The following is a 15394-nucleotide window of genomic DNA, read 5'->3' as shown; positions in this document are numbered from 1 at the left end:
ATACGTATGAATATGAGAATTAACATAATATTGGGTAATAACTAGAAAAGGATTAAACATAAACAAAAATGTAGCCGCACTTAGCTTAAAGAAAAATAGCACCACACGCCCACACGTGATAATATTATAAATAATAATATGAGTGTAGTGTAACACAAAAATAAAAATGTGCATAAACTTTAGAAACTTGACTCAAATAATGAGAATTAAAAACCGACAATTTATGAATCGATTGTTATTAATTTAGTTTTTACTAAATAACTAATTTCAATGCAAAGTTTCTTTACTCGATGCCTAGCTGATTTACTATGACAACATTTCAAGCTGTTAAGTTCAGTCACTACGTTTTTGTTTGTTTCTTAGCGATTGTTTAATCGATTTAATGTAAAATTTTCGTAGTATTAAACTAACACTTTTTTATTATTTTATTCAGCTATTCCACTAATTATTAAAGATAGAAAGACTTTCATACAAAGTGAAATAGAAAGACATACATACGTGTGTTAAAAAATAGCATAACAATAAGTTTGTGTTAATTATACGTAATAATTTTTCTAAAATTTTCCTCTCTCAATACAATGTACCTTCCTTAATCGATTAATATATATATATTGCTTCTCGTTGTATATTATCTTTGTAATAAATTCCTTTTCAATGTTCCTAGTAACAATGCCGATTGTAATGACGAAAGACGAATGGTCGAGAATTGAACGGTGGGCGGAAGGGAACAGAGAAGAACAAGAGGTAGCCCGCAGACGAGATTACGTCCGGTACCTCAACGAGACCAGCCAGGAGATGACCAAGAACTGGCCTAATTCTTTGGAGGTTTAAAATTGTGATGAGTCTTAGTTAAGTAGTATAGTTTTAACTATAGCAAAATCTAAATACTTTATTACTTACTCTAACTTATAAGTCAAACTAGAAACTACCACTGGTTCGGAAAAGAGAACCCAACCCTGAGAGATAGCTTTCAAATATAAGCCAAAACAATCTATTTATTCAATGATACGTGCTTCGGTTTTATTTTATCATGATTAATTAGAATACAACCACTTACAGGATATAAAATTATTTTCTAGGGATTTTAAAATATGTGACGTCACACAGCACTTTTTTTAACGCTACCTAACGAAAAGGTAGAGACGACGAGCCAAAATGTAGAGAAACCTCCCCCTGATAGAAAGTGATCATCTTCACATACAAACAATATTTAAAAAAAAACCCTTTCCGTAACTGCGCTGGCCTTCTTCCTTTTCAAACATTCAAAAATTTGACGATGGAAGAACCGACGTATGGTACCTAACCGGATGAACAAAGCCATCAGTAACATGAGACGACCATCGCTACTATTAAAGCAACATTGCTTTTTTGTAACGAAGTTCTTTTACCCGGTTTACAGTGGAGTGAGCCAATGAACTGGCAGAAATCGCCCGCTCCTACCTTTATCTTTCTTACGGTCTCTTTCTATTTTAAACGGTTGTATGTGTATACGTGTGTGTGATATGTGAGTTTTAAAATTTGACAATAAGCGTTAATAAATCAAATAACTTATAAGTATTTAAATATTACATACATTCAATATGCATACGATTCGAGTGTTTATAATTTACATACATTACAGAGAAACTATAGTGAAATCATATGTTTAGCATGAAAAATAAAAATCGTTTAATTTCATTATAATCTTCATTAATTAATGGGTGTAAAATGCACCCGCATAAGTACAACAGCTATTTTATAATACTTGAATGTATTTTTAATTTGTACTTGAAACTACCTCTCAAACCGAGTTTTCAACAAAAAGTTTAGGGGTTCTTAATCGAAATTTAGGGGAATTTGAAGTTGGTCCTAGGGGGAATACCTATTCTGTAGGAGTTGGCTGACTGACTGATCACTGATCAATGGAATCAAAAATTCCATCTTTTTATTATAATGTACCTAAGTACATTTGTTTTGATTTGAGTACCTATTAGTAATGTTGTACTCATCAGACATTCTACCGCTAAACAATAATACTTAGTATTATTGTTAGCGCGTCCACCTACCTATTCTGTCAAAAAATCTCATTTATATATATTTTTTATATAAAACTTAAAATTCGATATTTTATATTTAATTTTGAATAAATTACTATTTTCCTAATATGTTAAATGAAATTAATTAATTGGAATCCTTACTTAACATTTTTGCATTGAAAAAATAATATAAATTATAAACATTTGAGACAGAGTTGAATAAAGGAGGTCTTTTTTTTTCGTTGGAAAATCGCATTTACGCGTTTCCCCCACATGAGGTGGGGGTGTATGTGGGACTCGCCGGCACTGAAGGCGCCGGAATACCTACTAAAAAACCAGCGGTACCAGCTTGCGCATCCTACCGTGACGCACCGACGGGAATAAAGGAGGTCTGCGCTTTTTGGTGTAACAGAAATACAGTATTATAATCAATAAAAATTTTAAAACACGTTTTGAATTTATTATATTTGTCGGGATCCCCGCACAATTTTTTTTTAAATAATTTTACGAGTACCTACACGAGGCTTAAAAACTTATATAATACTAATTCGTGACTCGTTTCGTAATTCGTTAACTTTACACAATAAAAGTATATTTTAATATAAAATAGATATATTAAATGAAATAGATATATTAAATTTTTTATAATTATTGTTGTGCTGTCGACTTGCATAGAATGTAAACAAACGTAACGAAGAGCTCCGGCGAGCACGCATCGAAGCCGCCGAGCGGGCTAATAGCAAGTTCTACAAGCGATACGTGAAGCGAAAACAGGAAGAGCAAGAACGACTATTGCACAACGCGAGAGACACCATTTTTAAGAATAAAGATGCACCTAAACTGCTGTTGGGGTAAATATAATATTATTAGCCGTGTAACAACTTGAGTTATTGTCACGTTGCCTTCACATATAGTATTTGCTTTCTGGGATAAAATAATAAATATATATAATAAGTTAATACCGTAATCACATTAATATAAGTTGATTTCAGTGCTGTTATTGAAACGGTTATCCAAAAAGAACGCCAAGAGCAAATCAAGTTTAAGCAGGAAATCCAGAAGCAGAAACAGGAACAAAAGAAAAGAGATGACGACGAAATAATCAGTAAAGCAAAAGAGTGGCACGAACTGATGGCGCTACGCAGCAAGCGGCGATTCGATGCGAACAAACAGCACCAGAAGGAAATACTAGACCAGTAAGACACTCAACAAGATTAATAATTCAAATATTTTCCTCCTCCGAATAGCAGATGGTAGAAATGTATTGAAAGGAAATGTACCACTTAGTGTGTCTTTAACAAAATCTAAATATCAATATGACAGTTCTACTATCTGTAAGCAAAACGAATCACGCACAAATGTGCAACCCAAAGGAGCTATTCGAATGCGTTAAACATTGGTTCCGCTTACATTAATTTGTCATAAAAGCAAAAAGTTTATATGACAATATGTTTTGACAATTGTTTACTTTTTAGACAATTTAGAAATGTAAACATGACGATTATATTCCATTTTTAATTTAATTTATTTAACCATCATTGATGAGTAATAATACTGAAAACATCAAATTCTTAGTGTGGTTTGTTGATTGCTTTTTTTAGAGCTCATGAAGTGTCAGAACGCAATCGCATAGAGTACGAGTCGGAGTTGAACTTACAAAAGATCGACAACATGAAGGCGGAGGAACAGATGGATGCTATCAGACAGTTCGAAATGGATTTCGTAAGATTTACAGACTTATGTTATCAACACGCAGTGACGTGTAAGAAAACTAATTGAGATTTTATTTGTTTTTTAATTAAGTAATATATATTATATTATATATATCAGCTCGCTATGCACACCGTCTTCACTTTGCGCCAAATCCTAATATATATTCTATTTCCCCGCGCTCCGCAATGAGTGTCATCCGAGATGACAGATTTTATTTAAGTGGTAGTAGAGTCCAAACGCGACGACGGCCAGTACAGTCGGGAAGAATGTTCTGTACTAGCCGTCACCGCCTTGCCGGCCCGCAAGATGCCTCTTCACGCCTCGTTTGAAGGAACCCGGGTTGTAAGAGGAGGGGAACACGTGAGCTGGTAAGGAATTCCATTTTTTGGTAGTGCGACAAAGAAAGGAGTTGCCAAATTTCTTTGTGCGCGATGGAATTGATGTCACAGTTAGGCGGTGACATCGAGAACCAGCTCGCGTGGACTTAAGAAGGAAGGGGGAAGCAGGAATTAGAGAGAATAATTCCTCAGAGCACTCGCCGTGATACAGTCGATAGAAAGCGCTCAGTGCTGCTATCTCGCGACGCAATTGTAAAGGTTCAAGGGTGTTTGTGACCTTTACGTCGCCAATAATGCGTACTGCACGTCGCTGCAACCGGGCCAAGGCCTCCAGTAGGTACTTAGCGGAGCCATCCCAAAGGTGCGAGCAATATTCAACGCAAGACCGTACCTGTGTTTTGTATAACAGGCACAGTTGTTGTGGCGTGAAAAAACGCCGCACCTTGTTCAGAACTCCGAGTTTTCGTGAAGCTGTTTTTATAATAGCCTCGATGTCCCTTCCCTCCCTTGGACTAAGGTCGCAGCGAACGTCCATCCCCAGCATGGCGATTTTGCTTTGTATCATCAGCGGTATGCCACAGAGGGAGGGATGAGGGTAAAATGGTGACTTTTTCGCTGTGAGAGCGCACACCTGTGTTTTCTTGGCATTAAACTCAACAAGATTATCAGAACCCCATTTGGCAATGAGCTCTAACGTCCTATCGAGTTCAATGACAAGATTCTCCCGTCTCTCCTCAGTTTCCGCCCGCCCAGCCACTGCGCGTTCGTGGTATCCACCATGCACTGTACTATCATCTGCATAGCAATGTATGTTCCCAAGGGAGAGCATATCATTGATATGCAAAAGAAAGAGTGTGGGAGATAGCACAGATCCCTGGGGGACCCCAGCATTCACTACATAGAATTGTGAAGCGCAACCATCAACTAAAACACGAAGGCTACGCTTGTGTAGCTGGCAATCCAGGTGCATAGCTGAGCAGGCAGACCATATGCCGGTAGCTTGGAGAGAAGACTTCTGTGCCAGACCCTGTCGAAAGCCTTGGAGATATCGAGGCTGACAGCCAACGATTCTCCATGCTTGTCGATAGCTTCACCCCAGAGGTGTGTTACGTACGCTAGAAGATCACCTGTGGACCGTTTTGGTCGAAACCCGTACTGACGATCATTAATTAAACAGTGATCTTCTAGGTAATGGATCAGTTGGTTGTTTAGAATCCGTTCCATCACCTTACAAAGTACTGAGGTGATAGCTATTGGTCGATAATTTGCCGGGTCAGACCGATCCCCTTTTTTGGGAACCGCTTGCACATTAGCTCTTCTCCAAGCCTCCGGCACACATCCCGAAAAGAGAGAAAGTTGGAACAGGCGCGTTAACACAGGAGACAGCTCCGCCGCGCACTTCTTCAGCACAATGCCTGGTATTCCATCAGGACCGCTAGCTTTCCGTATATCAAGTGATTGCAGCTACGCACGCACATCACGTTGCCTGATTTTGATGTCAGGCATCGTGTGGCCACATGAAGGTATTGTTGGTGGCTGCGCACTATAATCATCGATCACAGAGTTGTCGGCAAAGAGTTTAGCCAGGAGGTCGGCTTTCTCCTGCGGACTGTGAGCTAGCGATCCGTCCGGATTTCTGAGCGGTGGCAGCGAAGGTTGGCAGAAATTGTTTTGCACAGACTTGGTCAGACGCCAGAAGCTACGGGAGCCCCTAGGATGCGAAATAAGGTCATGACCAATCTGTACAATGCGCTGTGCATCCGCTCTCGTGTATGCCTTCCTACAGGACTTGGAATTTTCATTGTAGTTTGCTTTCAGTGAGTCAATGTTAGATGCCCCGCTAATGCAGCCGTTGATCCACGCGCGATATGCCGCCTGCTTCGATGATACAGCGTCGGCACATTCACGAGTGAACCAACGGTTCCGCGTACCCCTATTGATGAGATCTGAGCTAGGAATGTAGTATTCCATTCCTAACATGATCTCATCAGCAACAGCAGCGGCACTAGCTGTCGGGTCATTTCCACTGAAGCAACGTTCCTTCCAAGGGACTGACGCATAGTAATCGCGCATACCGTCCCAATCTGCCGACTTACAGTGCCAAACGCGACGTTTGCATACTGCTGATGGCGGCAGCTTGGCCTGTGGCACTTTGGTAGATATAAGGCCGTGATCCGAAGAACCAAGTGGAGCTTGAACCACAACCTGATATTCCACCGGGTGAGAAGTCAGCAGAAGATCCAGTAGAGAAGGCGCTTGCCCATCAATGTCTGGGATCCTGGTGGGCTGATCAACCAGTTGGGTCAAGTCGTGTGTGAGAGCAAAAGCATGAGCAGTTCTTCCAGCATGGTCAGTTTTGAGGGATTTCAACCATGATTCATGGTGAGCATTAAAATCCCCCAAAAACACCAATTCCGCGTTAGGAAACTGCTCTTGCGCAGCATCTACCACCCGACTAAGATGGTCAAATAATCGGCTTGTCTCCAAGTCACCATTGTGGGATCGGTAGAGGCACACGTAGACTCGACTCTGCGAACCAGGTCCACACGTACCACCAACATGGAGAAGGAGGGGTCCTCCAAGCAGCGCAATCGGTGACAACAAACATCCGCCCTGACGAACAAGCATACTCCGGCTTTCGCTTTAAAAGATTCTTCTAGCATGTAGCCGGGATAGTTAAGGTAGCTGGTGTCGGCAGGGCGGAGTATTTGCGTCTCCGTGAGAAACAGCATTGCTGGCCGTGCTGTCTCGAGATGGTGGTGGACAGCGTTGAGGTTAGCGTGGAGTCCTCGGATGTTAGAGAACTCGACCTCAAACAGCGTGGGTATGGTGGGGGTGAGCACCGCTGAACGACCGTTATTTCTTACTTGCGCTACCATTTGGAAAAAAGACGTGAAGCGAGCGACGTATTGCCACGATAGGGATGGGCAAAGTATGGAGGCGTGTTTTCCCAATTGGTTGCCAAAACGGAAAATATACTGATCCGCCGGACGGAAGGGCCCCCGAACCCCCCCGGAAGTGGCCGCCGGGACCCCACCTTCCGGTCACCAACCGGCACGACGGTCCACCCCGAGATTATGCGTGGCCTGGTGGGGCAGCCTCGCGAGCTGGTTAGGCACGCTCGGGCATCTGTACTATGCCACGGGCGACCAGCGGAACAGCCGTTTCTTCAGGTCTCCCTGTCCGGCAGGTCAATAGAGTTTCCCCCGGCATTGGTTCAACAGCCGTCTCCACTGGACCAACACCCATCGCGGCAATACTCGCTCGGGCACTGGCTGTACGCTGGCTGACCTCGAAACACGGCTGCAAGCCACTTCACGAGTTTTTCACCATGCGTACGGTGGTAACAAGCCAGGCGGATGTTAGCATCCTACCACCAGATGAGCAGATGGTCGCTCAGATATCCCTTAGTCGCCTCTTACGACACCCATGGGAAAGAGAGGGGCAGTGAAATGTATTCTTTCTCCGTCACTGCACGGAAAAAACGGAAAAAAAGATGGATAGAAGATACACAGACAATGTTCATTTTATAAGATATTATTTAATACATTATTGTAGACGTGTGTACGCTACAGTTTACAGTTACCAATTAGTAAAAGTTTGCCGTTTGTTTGTTATTAGTTGGTCACGAACAATTAATGTGTTTTTCTGTGAACGTGAATATTAAAAAAAATCCAGTACAAACTTCATAAGAATCTGTGCTTATAATATTGAAGTAACAGACAAGAATGGAATTGGATTTATGATTTTTACAGAAAGCAGCAGAAAAAGCTCGCATCTTGTCTGACATGCAGCGCTCGAAACAAGAGGCGGAGCAACGGCAGCGCGAGAAACAGGCGCGCGACGAACTCGATCGGCGCCTGCTCGAAGTGCTCGCCCGCGCGCGCGCGCGCACACACCGCCGGCGCCGCCTCACCGAGCAGCAGGTGACGCGCGGGAGTGTTCATTGAGCACTTGTGCAGTGCACAGGGACCAGAGCCCCTGATTGATGAGACTTATTTATTCAAGTGGATTTAGTTGATATACTAGCAAAACCATGTACCAAATAAATATGTATATATATTACGCTCCTAAATTTCGGAGAATGTGCTCAGGAATTACACGAATTGATTTCTCCCGCCCACTTTTATTATCGAACGGCCAAGCAAACACGACCAAAGCGATCTAGGAACACAATACAAGCAGAATTTTTTCTAAAATTCCTATAATTTTGTATGAGTACCAACTTTAAGAGACATCTGTACCAATTAATGCAATGTCACGCCGCGTTCTTTATCCGCTTAGCTAGCTTTGTGACTTCTTCATGATAATTGACATTAATGAAATAGTTTGTAAGCGTAGCTTAAACCAATTAAGAAAGGAATAAAATGTAAAATTGCATATTGCGATTTACGATGTATAACGATAGGTATTCCCTGATTTACAATTTTGAATGCCTTGTTGGTGTCTTATATAATGACTGTAACTAATAAAAATATATGTAATATATAAAATACAGACTTACAGATTCGAATTACGAGCCGAGTAAAACTTGATAGGTTTCTCTATCAAAAAACACGTAATCAAATAACTCGTGTCTTCATTCTAGACACTATTTATTATTGACGACACTGCGATAGAAGGAAAAAGATGGAGACCATAATAATATTGTTGGTATAAATTTCCAAATATGTCTAACAGATCCAGGACGAGAGGCAGCAGGTGTTGCAGAAGATCAGTGAGTCGCTGGAGAGTGGAGACGCGGCACGTGAGGCGGAAGAACAACGGAAACTCGAGGCGGCTGTGAGGGAGAAGGAAGCCGCGTTAGTTTTATTATTAATACGGTCGCTGCTTCGTTGTACAATGGCTAGGTAGCTAGCACATATACATCATGTTATAAATAATATATATTATAGGGCAGAAGCTCGTCGCGAAGCAGATATTCGCAAGCAGAAGCAGTTCAAGCAACAGCGCATTGAGACCAGACAGCAATTTTTGAAAGAGCAAGAGAAATGTCTACAAGATTTCAACACCATGCGCCAGTGGGAGATCATGAACAGGTAACGCAGATGTTGATGAGATAGTGATGAATGTTATGATGTATTATTTTTATTCCTTATTTGCTATCTTTAAGATAAATTATTCCCTATTTGCAAATATCGTAAGTCGTTATTGTCTCGTGCCAAGCTAAGTGGCAAACTTGTAAAGTGCTGCTTTCGACGTACCGCATCGGGGCAAAAAACGTAATTGTCAAGAAATTCTCAGTAGCCAATGGTCGTTTAAACTCTCTTCCATCTCCCATCTCCCGTGTCGGATTGCCAGCTTATGAGGTACACCTTTGCGCAAATATTTAAATACTTTAATACTCTGCACAGATTGCATTTCTCCGTTAAGCCCGATTTGATCTGTCACTGAGACTGATCTTTAGAATCCAATCGAAGAAACTGAGTTTTGTAATAATAATTTATGTTTAACAACAATAAGTAATCTCTATAACAACGTCTTGTATCAGATTCAAAAACGCTGAATTGTACGAAGACTTCAAGGAGAAATTGCGAGTAGAGAAGGCGCTTAAAGTACAGCAGTATAGAGAGGATATTATTAAGCAATGGGTAAGAAATTCTTTTAAAATTGATTAAATAAATTATACAAAATGGTAACAACATCTTCGTGAAATTATTTTACAAATATAAAAGAAAATTAAATAATTTAAGAAATTAAATATATTATAAGAAAAAAAAACAAATAGGTACAGAAGCGTTATATTTTATGCCGGAATAGGCTCCAACCGTTCTCCTCGAGAGGCACTCCGTCGCTGCACTATATAAGGACTGATATATTGCTTTTTAACCAATCTATCTTTTAGATTGGTTAAAAAGTCACTAAAGAGAGTAATATGGTAATATCTAACGCCGCCAGCACGAGCGCGACGAGCGCTCGGCGCACGCGCGCGCGGAGCTGCGGCACTTCTACGGGCCGCGCGCCGAGCACGAGCTGCGCGTGGCGGACCGGCGGCTGCTCGCGCACGCGCGGGCGCTCGCCGACGAGGCGCGCGCGCACGGCCGCCCCGCGCGCCCGCTGCTGCGCGCCCTCGACGTGCGGACTCACTCTGTTACATACGTATAAGCGCCTCCGAGCCGGGTCACACCAGTGAAATATCTATAATTACCTAAAAGATCCCACCAGATTGATAAATGTATGGATTAGGAGTTTTGACTCGTAACACTTGGAGCACTATTGAGAATTTTCTGATATTCTACTCATCTTAGATAGTATTGATTTTTAACGAAGATTTAATAAAAAAAATTGTAAGGTAACTTCCATATATTAAACAACAATAAATAGATACCTACTACATATATTATGACGGCTAAAATATAAGCTTTCATTTTTACGAAGCTTTATTGTAATACTTCAGTTGTGTGCGTATATACATATATAAATATAATTGATAAATTCAAGTTCACTTTACCAATCAAACAGCGCTACTGCAAGATGTATCGTCTGTATGCGATGCCGGACTTGCCGGCCTCCATGCAGGAGCACTTCCCGCACTACGAGCCCGAGGATCGCAGGGATGGACTGGGACACGGAAAGGTTAGAGGAATACAATCGACGAGTCGCTCACAGTTAACAAATACAATATTACAAAAGCAAATGCCTGGATAGGGTCCAGTAGAAAATACACGAATCTTACTGAGTTTTCAGTTTAGTTTTCAGAGTTAGTAATTTATTTTGGTGGAACAACGGGAAGAAATAAGTTATATATTAAGTTCTGAAGCAACCTGACTTCATATTCATTAATACACATTGTTATATTATAGGCAAGTTCATCTAAAGAGCTTGGAAATGAGAAGGGGACAGAGGATTATAAGAGGAATGGTCCAGCTAACGGTTTACAGGCGCGCCAGACAGAGGTTATATAATCAATTATTTTAGTAGAATATAGTACTGCTTTAGTTTTTAAAGGCAAAGCAACATTATGCTATTAACAAATAATAATTTAGTATCGATAACAAGCAACTGGTTTCCATATCTTAATAGAGTAACTATTAGCTCGATGTGGTACTTGTGGAGACTAACAAGTAGCCATTGCTTTAACACACAATATGTCTCATTATGTTTTCCATTCTCAACTGCTTAAACTAATATGACCCGTGCTGTTTATCGTTGGGAGTAAGGGTACCAACCACTAATTATTCGCGCGTTGCCGGTGTAAAAACTGGTCAGAACTTACCACACTAAATAAATAAATAATTAAGAAGCTAAAAGCCAATTAAGATCGATCGTTGTTAAAGGCTCTAACGGCCTTATAAACTTTGCTTAGCTGTTGTTTAACCTGATTTACCTCGTTATGTCAGTATCGATTTGACATTCGAAATAGTCACAGTATTGTTTGACGAGCCAGTTGGCGTGGTTGGTAGATACTTGCCTTTCACGCCGAAGGTTGTGGGTTCGATTCCCACCCAGGACAGATATTTGTGTGCATGAACATGTATGTTTGTCCTCAGTCTGGGTGTAATCTATATAAGTATGTATTTACAAAAGAAAAGTCATATATTGTAGTATATCAGTTGTCTGGTTTCCATAGCACAAGCTCTGCTTAGTTTGGAATCAGATGACCGTGTGTGAATAATGTCCCAGGATATTATTATTATAATCACTCGCAAAAAACGTTTATAAGTAATGGTTCATAATTAGTGATTTGTTGCAGGAGGTGTCGCTGCCGTCGCTGGCGCAGCGCGCCTGAGCGAACGAATGAAACTACGTCGTAGAAAATAATCATTATTTTATTTATCATCTCAACTTTAGAACTTTTTGTCTGTTTTCATTTCGTATAGAGAGCAATATGGCACCAGTGTTTACAATGTTCGTGACTAGAAACAATGTGATGAAATTTTATCGTGAATACAGTAGATCGATGGGTCGGTGTGTTTCACTTATATAAAGCGCACGTCGATTTTTAATCGGCCGATATTTTAGTCGTTAAGGGCCGAAGTTTCTTGAAGATCTTCTGATAAGAGTAAACAGGCGATTAAAAAAATCAGTCATTTACAAGTAATTATTGTTCTACTATAAACATTCCATTGATAAATTTGTTACTTAAACCCCTTTGACTAAATTATCGAACGTTTAACGATGTGCATTAAGTTAAAATTAACTTAGAAATAATTTGGAACTAAATTAAATCTAGCTTATACGAATCTTTGGTCGCATTGAGTGTAGATGATGTAGGGCGGTGGAAGAGTTAACTAATATGTCAAATCAATTCTAAAGTCAACACAAATGAATTGTCGAATAAAATGGAATTAATCGCAACACAGCGTTAATAATACTTTCGTTACCTTTGGCTTTCAAAGTATTGTCTAACGTTGCAAAATACAACGTTTGTTACTATTAACGAATTAATGAGCATTTTATTTTTTATATCGACGATATTATTTCTCGAGGAACCCTGATTAAACTTTAAATATATTATGCACATGATATTAATTGTAAAATCGTTAATAATAACAACCGTTTTACAAAATATAATTCTAAAATAGTCCTGCTTAAAACATATAAAAAAATCGGAGCCATTTGTAAAACATAAAATAAAATGCTTAAAATATATTTAAAAAAAAACCGTAAATAATTTATCTCTCCTACAATATAACCTAAGTTTGCAATCGAATGGCCCCGAATGTCGTGGAACGTTCGAGAATGTTCGGTCGCCGTCTCGTCTCGTCTTAAACTATCTTAGCCTAGCTTGTACTGTCGTGCCTACAATATATATATATATAAACATTTACAAACAAACATACCAACTTAATAAGACAATATGGCAAGGTTTTGTGCTCTATTCGAAGTATTTACAAGTACAGAGTTTTGAAAGAATATTGTATATTTGTCAGATGTGAAGGAATATTAAAATAAAACTTTTCGATTAATTTACTCAATTAAGCCAACAGATTAAAAATCACACTATTGCCTTAAAATATTTGGAAACTGTTATATTTCTAAAAAAATTAACATTAGATAAATACATGAAATAAGCTTTATATCAATATGCCTTTGTGAAGATCTAAAAAAAAATATAGTTTTTTTTTTATTTGAGATAACTTACAGATTATAAAACAGTATATTTACTAAGGCATTATTGGACGTGAGGTTCTAGACAATACTTTCATATCCCACTCTACAAACAAAACAGACAATAGGCGGAGTGGTAACAACAGTTTGCGTCCCCGACACGTACAATCCTACCGAGTCTAAAAGTAATAAATAAATTAAGTAACACAATACATAAAACTAATTAATTCTCAATTTGGCACTATTCTATCCTAGTTCAACGGGAGGAAATGCGTTGGGAAGTTAAATGCCCGCACACGAGCACCACGAGCACCTGAAGGCGTCACGTGTACCATAAGTTATAATCTAGTAAATATAATTTGTATATCTCCGTTGTGATTTAGTTGTTTTTAAAAAGGCGTTGTTTGGAAGTCTTCACAAACTACACGGACGAAATACGTTTTTAAGTGCTATTTGTGCATTACTTTTATATTAAGACTCGACTCCAATATTAAATTTAAATTAAATATTTACGAGCTGAGAGAAGCTTGCAAAGTGCACTCCGGAAAGTGCATTAATTCAGCACCACTTGTTCATAAGCAACACAGCGTTACGTATCCCTACTTCTACTCGGCTTGTCCCGATCGTGGAACGAATCCTACAAAGCACCCAGAGTGCGGAGTGCAGAGTGCGGAGACCGTCACGCGTTACAACCACATGCACATCTCGCTTAGTGTGTAAGTCCGCGCGACTCGGCGAGTCAGAGAGGGTCCCGCGGGGCGTGCGCGCGGGACGGCGGGCGGGGTCAGGGCGTGTCCCGCGTCGTGTCCCGCGTCGTGTCCCGCGCTGCGCAAGAGAGGCGGCGGCTGACGGCGCCCAGCTTGTGCTGATAGGAGGGGTCTCCACGCGGGGAACTGGGAACATTACACCAATTTAATTAATTAATACCATAAAAGATCGCAGCAAACGCTAATATAAAAATCAGTCTTATTTTATTTATTAGTTTAAAAAAAATGATCTAATTAATTACAAAAATATATATTTAACAAAATTAATTACATATGTACCTCAACATGAGATGCTCGTCATGCAGCAAGTTAACACCGAACTGCAAACGTTGTAACGATTCGGGCACTGGAAAACATTCACTTTGTATGTATTGTAAGTTACGCGGTTAATTTTTTTTGTTGAATAATTTTAAGATCATCGAAGTAATCTATTCCGAAAATATATGCAGGTAGCTAAGTTTAGATTTGCTGGACCATGAGATTACATTTTCAAGTATCAGACAAGGTATAAGAGAAGGAATAAATTAGCCAACCTGCGGGCGAGCACGACGTCTTCAGCGGTCGCGTGCGCAGCAGCGAGCGGCGCGCCGCACTGCCGCCCGCGGACTCGCGGCTCGGGGTCCACGGGCTCGGCGTGCTGCGACACCGCGTTGTAGAATTACACATACAGGTTAAGGGATGTCCGAGTGACAATATCTTTTGTTTTTCATTATGGGAGTTACACAAAGCATAATAAAATCTATAGTTGAGGTTGTAATGAAACTGAAATGAATTTAACTTTTCATTCAAATACAAATGCAGTCAGCGTCACAGCGCTTACCCCCTGTGCGCGTCGGGCGGCGCCCGCAGCAGCGCGCCGGCCGCCAGCGCGCGCGCGTGCTCGCGGCGCCGCACCAGGAACGCCATGCGCCGCGCCGCCACCAGCGCCCACACCGCGCACCTGCCACACGACACCTCCTCACTAACGTACGCTCGATGCACACTTTAGATCCGATTGCTTTCAACTAATTCTTATGTTATTTTGATTTAGTCTTAGTGGATAAGGTGGATAAGGAGACGATTGACAATCAAATTAGTAGCTAACGTTAACGAACTACACAGAAACCATTTGAATCATAAATTTTGTAAAGTAAACTTGAGCGTTAAATCTATGACTAAAAAATACAATTTTAAAACGGGCCGCTGTGCAAAACGTTCGACAACAAAGTGTCCACTCACTTGAACCGGCGCAGGCCGCGGCTGTGCGGCGAGGGCGCGGCCGGCAGGCGCAGGCGGCGCTCCATCTCGGCGTAGCCCGCCACCACGCGCTGCAGGTAACGCTTCTGCCACACCAGCGCCTTGCGACAGCTCTCCAGGCGAATCCACCGACCGTGCAGGTAGCGGATCTGATAAAAAAAAACAATACCAATGAAAATCGTAAACAGTGGCATAGCGGTATAAATGCTGAATCAAATTAGGTAGACGTCAAACAATGTCAATCTACTTCCATACAAAGTATAAAACCAAATCC

The 15394-nt window shown here is 40.7% G+C and overlaps 2 protein-coding genes across 9 annotated transcripts in view; one reads left to right on the top strand and one right to left on the bottom strand.

Moving 5' to 3' along the window:
- Positions 1 to 366: 366 nt before the first annotated feature.
- Positions 367 to 11903, top strand: LOC126771743 (trichohyalin-like). 5 transcript variants are annotated; one of them, XM_050491816.1, is made up of 13 exons: positions 367 to 542; positions 665 to 825; positions 2691 to 2866; positions 3008 to 3211; positions 3617 to 3737; positions 7822 to 7992; positions 8747 to 8868; positions 8962 to 9105; positions 9558 to 9657; positions 9965 to 10165; positions 10529 to 10642; positions 10870 to 10962; positions 11763 to 11903. In XM_050491816.1, the coding sequence occupies exons 2-13, from the start codon at positions 670 to 672 to the stop codon at positions 11793 to 11795; spliced, it is 1635 nt and encodes a 544-aa protein (XP_050347773.1). In that variant the 5' UTR covers positions 367 to 542; positions 665 to 669; the 3' UTR covers positions 11796 to 11903. The 5 variants fall into 5 exon arrangements, with proteins under 5 accessions (XP_050347773.1, XP_050347771.1, XP_050347774.1 ...); XM_050491814.1 differs by having other exon boundaries at positions 367 to 525; positions 11760 to 11901; XM_050491817.1 differs by having other exon boundaries at positions 9965 to 10141; positions 11760 to 11901.
- Positions 11818 to 15394, bottom strand: part of LOC126771715 (pericentrin-like) — a 59478-nt gene continuing 55901 nt past the window's right edge. For all 4 annotated transcript variants that reach the window (XM_050491741.1, XM_050491742.1, XM_050491743.1 and 1 more), the window contains 5 exons: positions 15103 to 15269; positions 14705 to 14824; positions 14418 to 14521; positions 14164 to 14230; positions 11818 to 14010 (listed from right to left, as the gene is read on the bottom strand). In XM_050491741.1, coding sequence (XP_050347698.1) covers positions 13902 to 14010; positions 14164 to 14230; positions 14418 to 14521; positions 14705 to 14824; positions 15103 to 15269 — 567 coding nt within the window. In that variant the 3' untranslated portion in view covers positions 11818 to 13901. The remainder of the gene's footprint in view (positions 14011 to 14163; positions 14231 to 14417; positions 14522 to 14704; positions 14825 to 15102; positions 15270 to 15394) is intronic.

The sequence above is a fragment of the Nymphalis io genome, chromosome 11 (assembly GCF_905147045.1).
Source record: "Nymphalis io chromosome 11, ilAglIoxx1.1, whole genome shotgun sequence".
Taxonomy (NCBI): domain Eukaryota; kingdom Metazoa; phylum Arthropoda; class Insecta; order Lepidoptera; family Nymphalidae; genus Nymphalis; species Nymphalis io.
This window is presented reverse-complemented; position numbering and strand designations above follow the sequence as displayed.

Coding starts and splice junctions, on each gene's coding strand:
- LOC126771743 (XM_050491814.1), top strand. CDS start 670: ATGCCGATTGTAATGACGAAAGACGAATGGTCGAGAATTGAACGGTGG. Junction 7,993..8,746: donor GCCGCCTCACCGAGCAGCAG/GTGACGCGCGGG, acceptor TATGTCTAACAG/ATCCAGGACGAGAGGCAGCA. Junction 8,869..8,961: donor GTGAGGGAGAAGGAAGCCGC/GTTAGTTTTATT, acceptor TATATATTATAG/GGCAGAAGCTCGTCGCGAAG.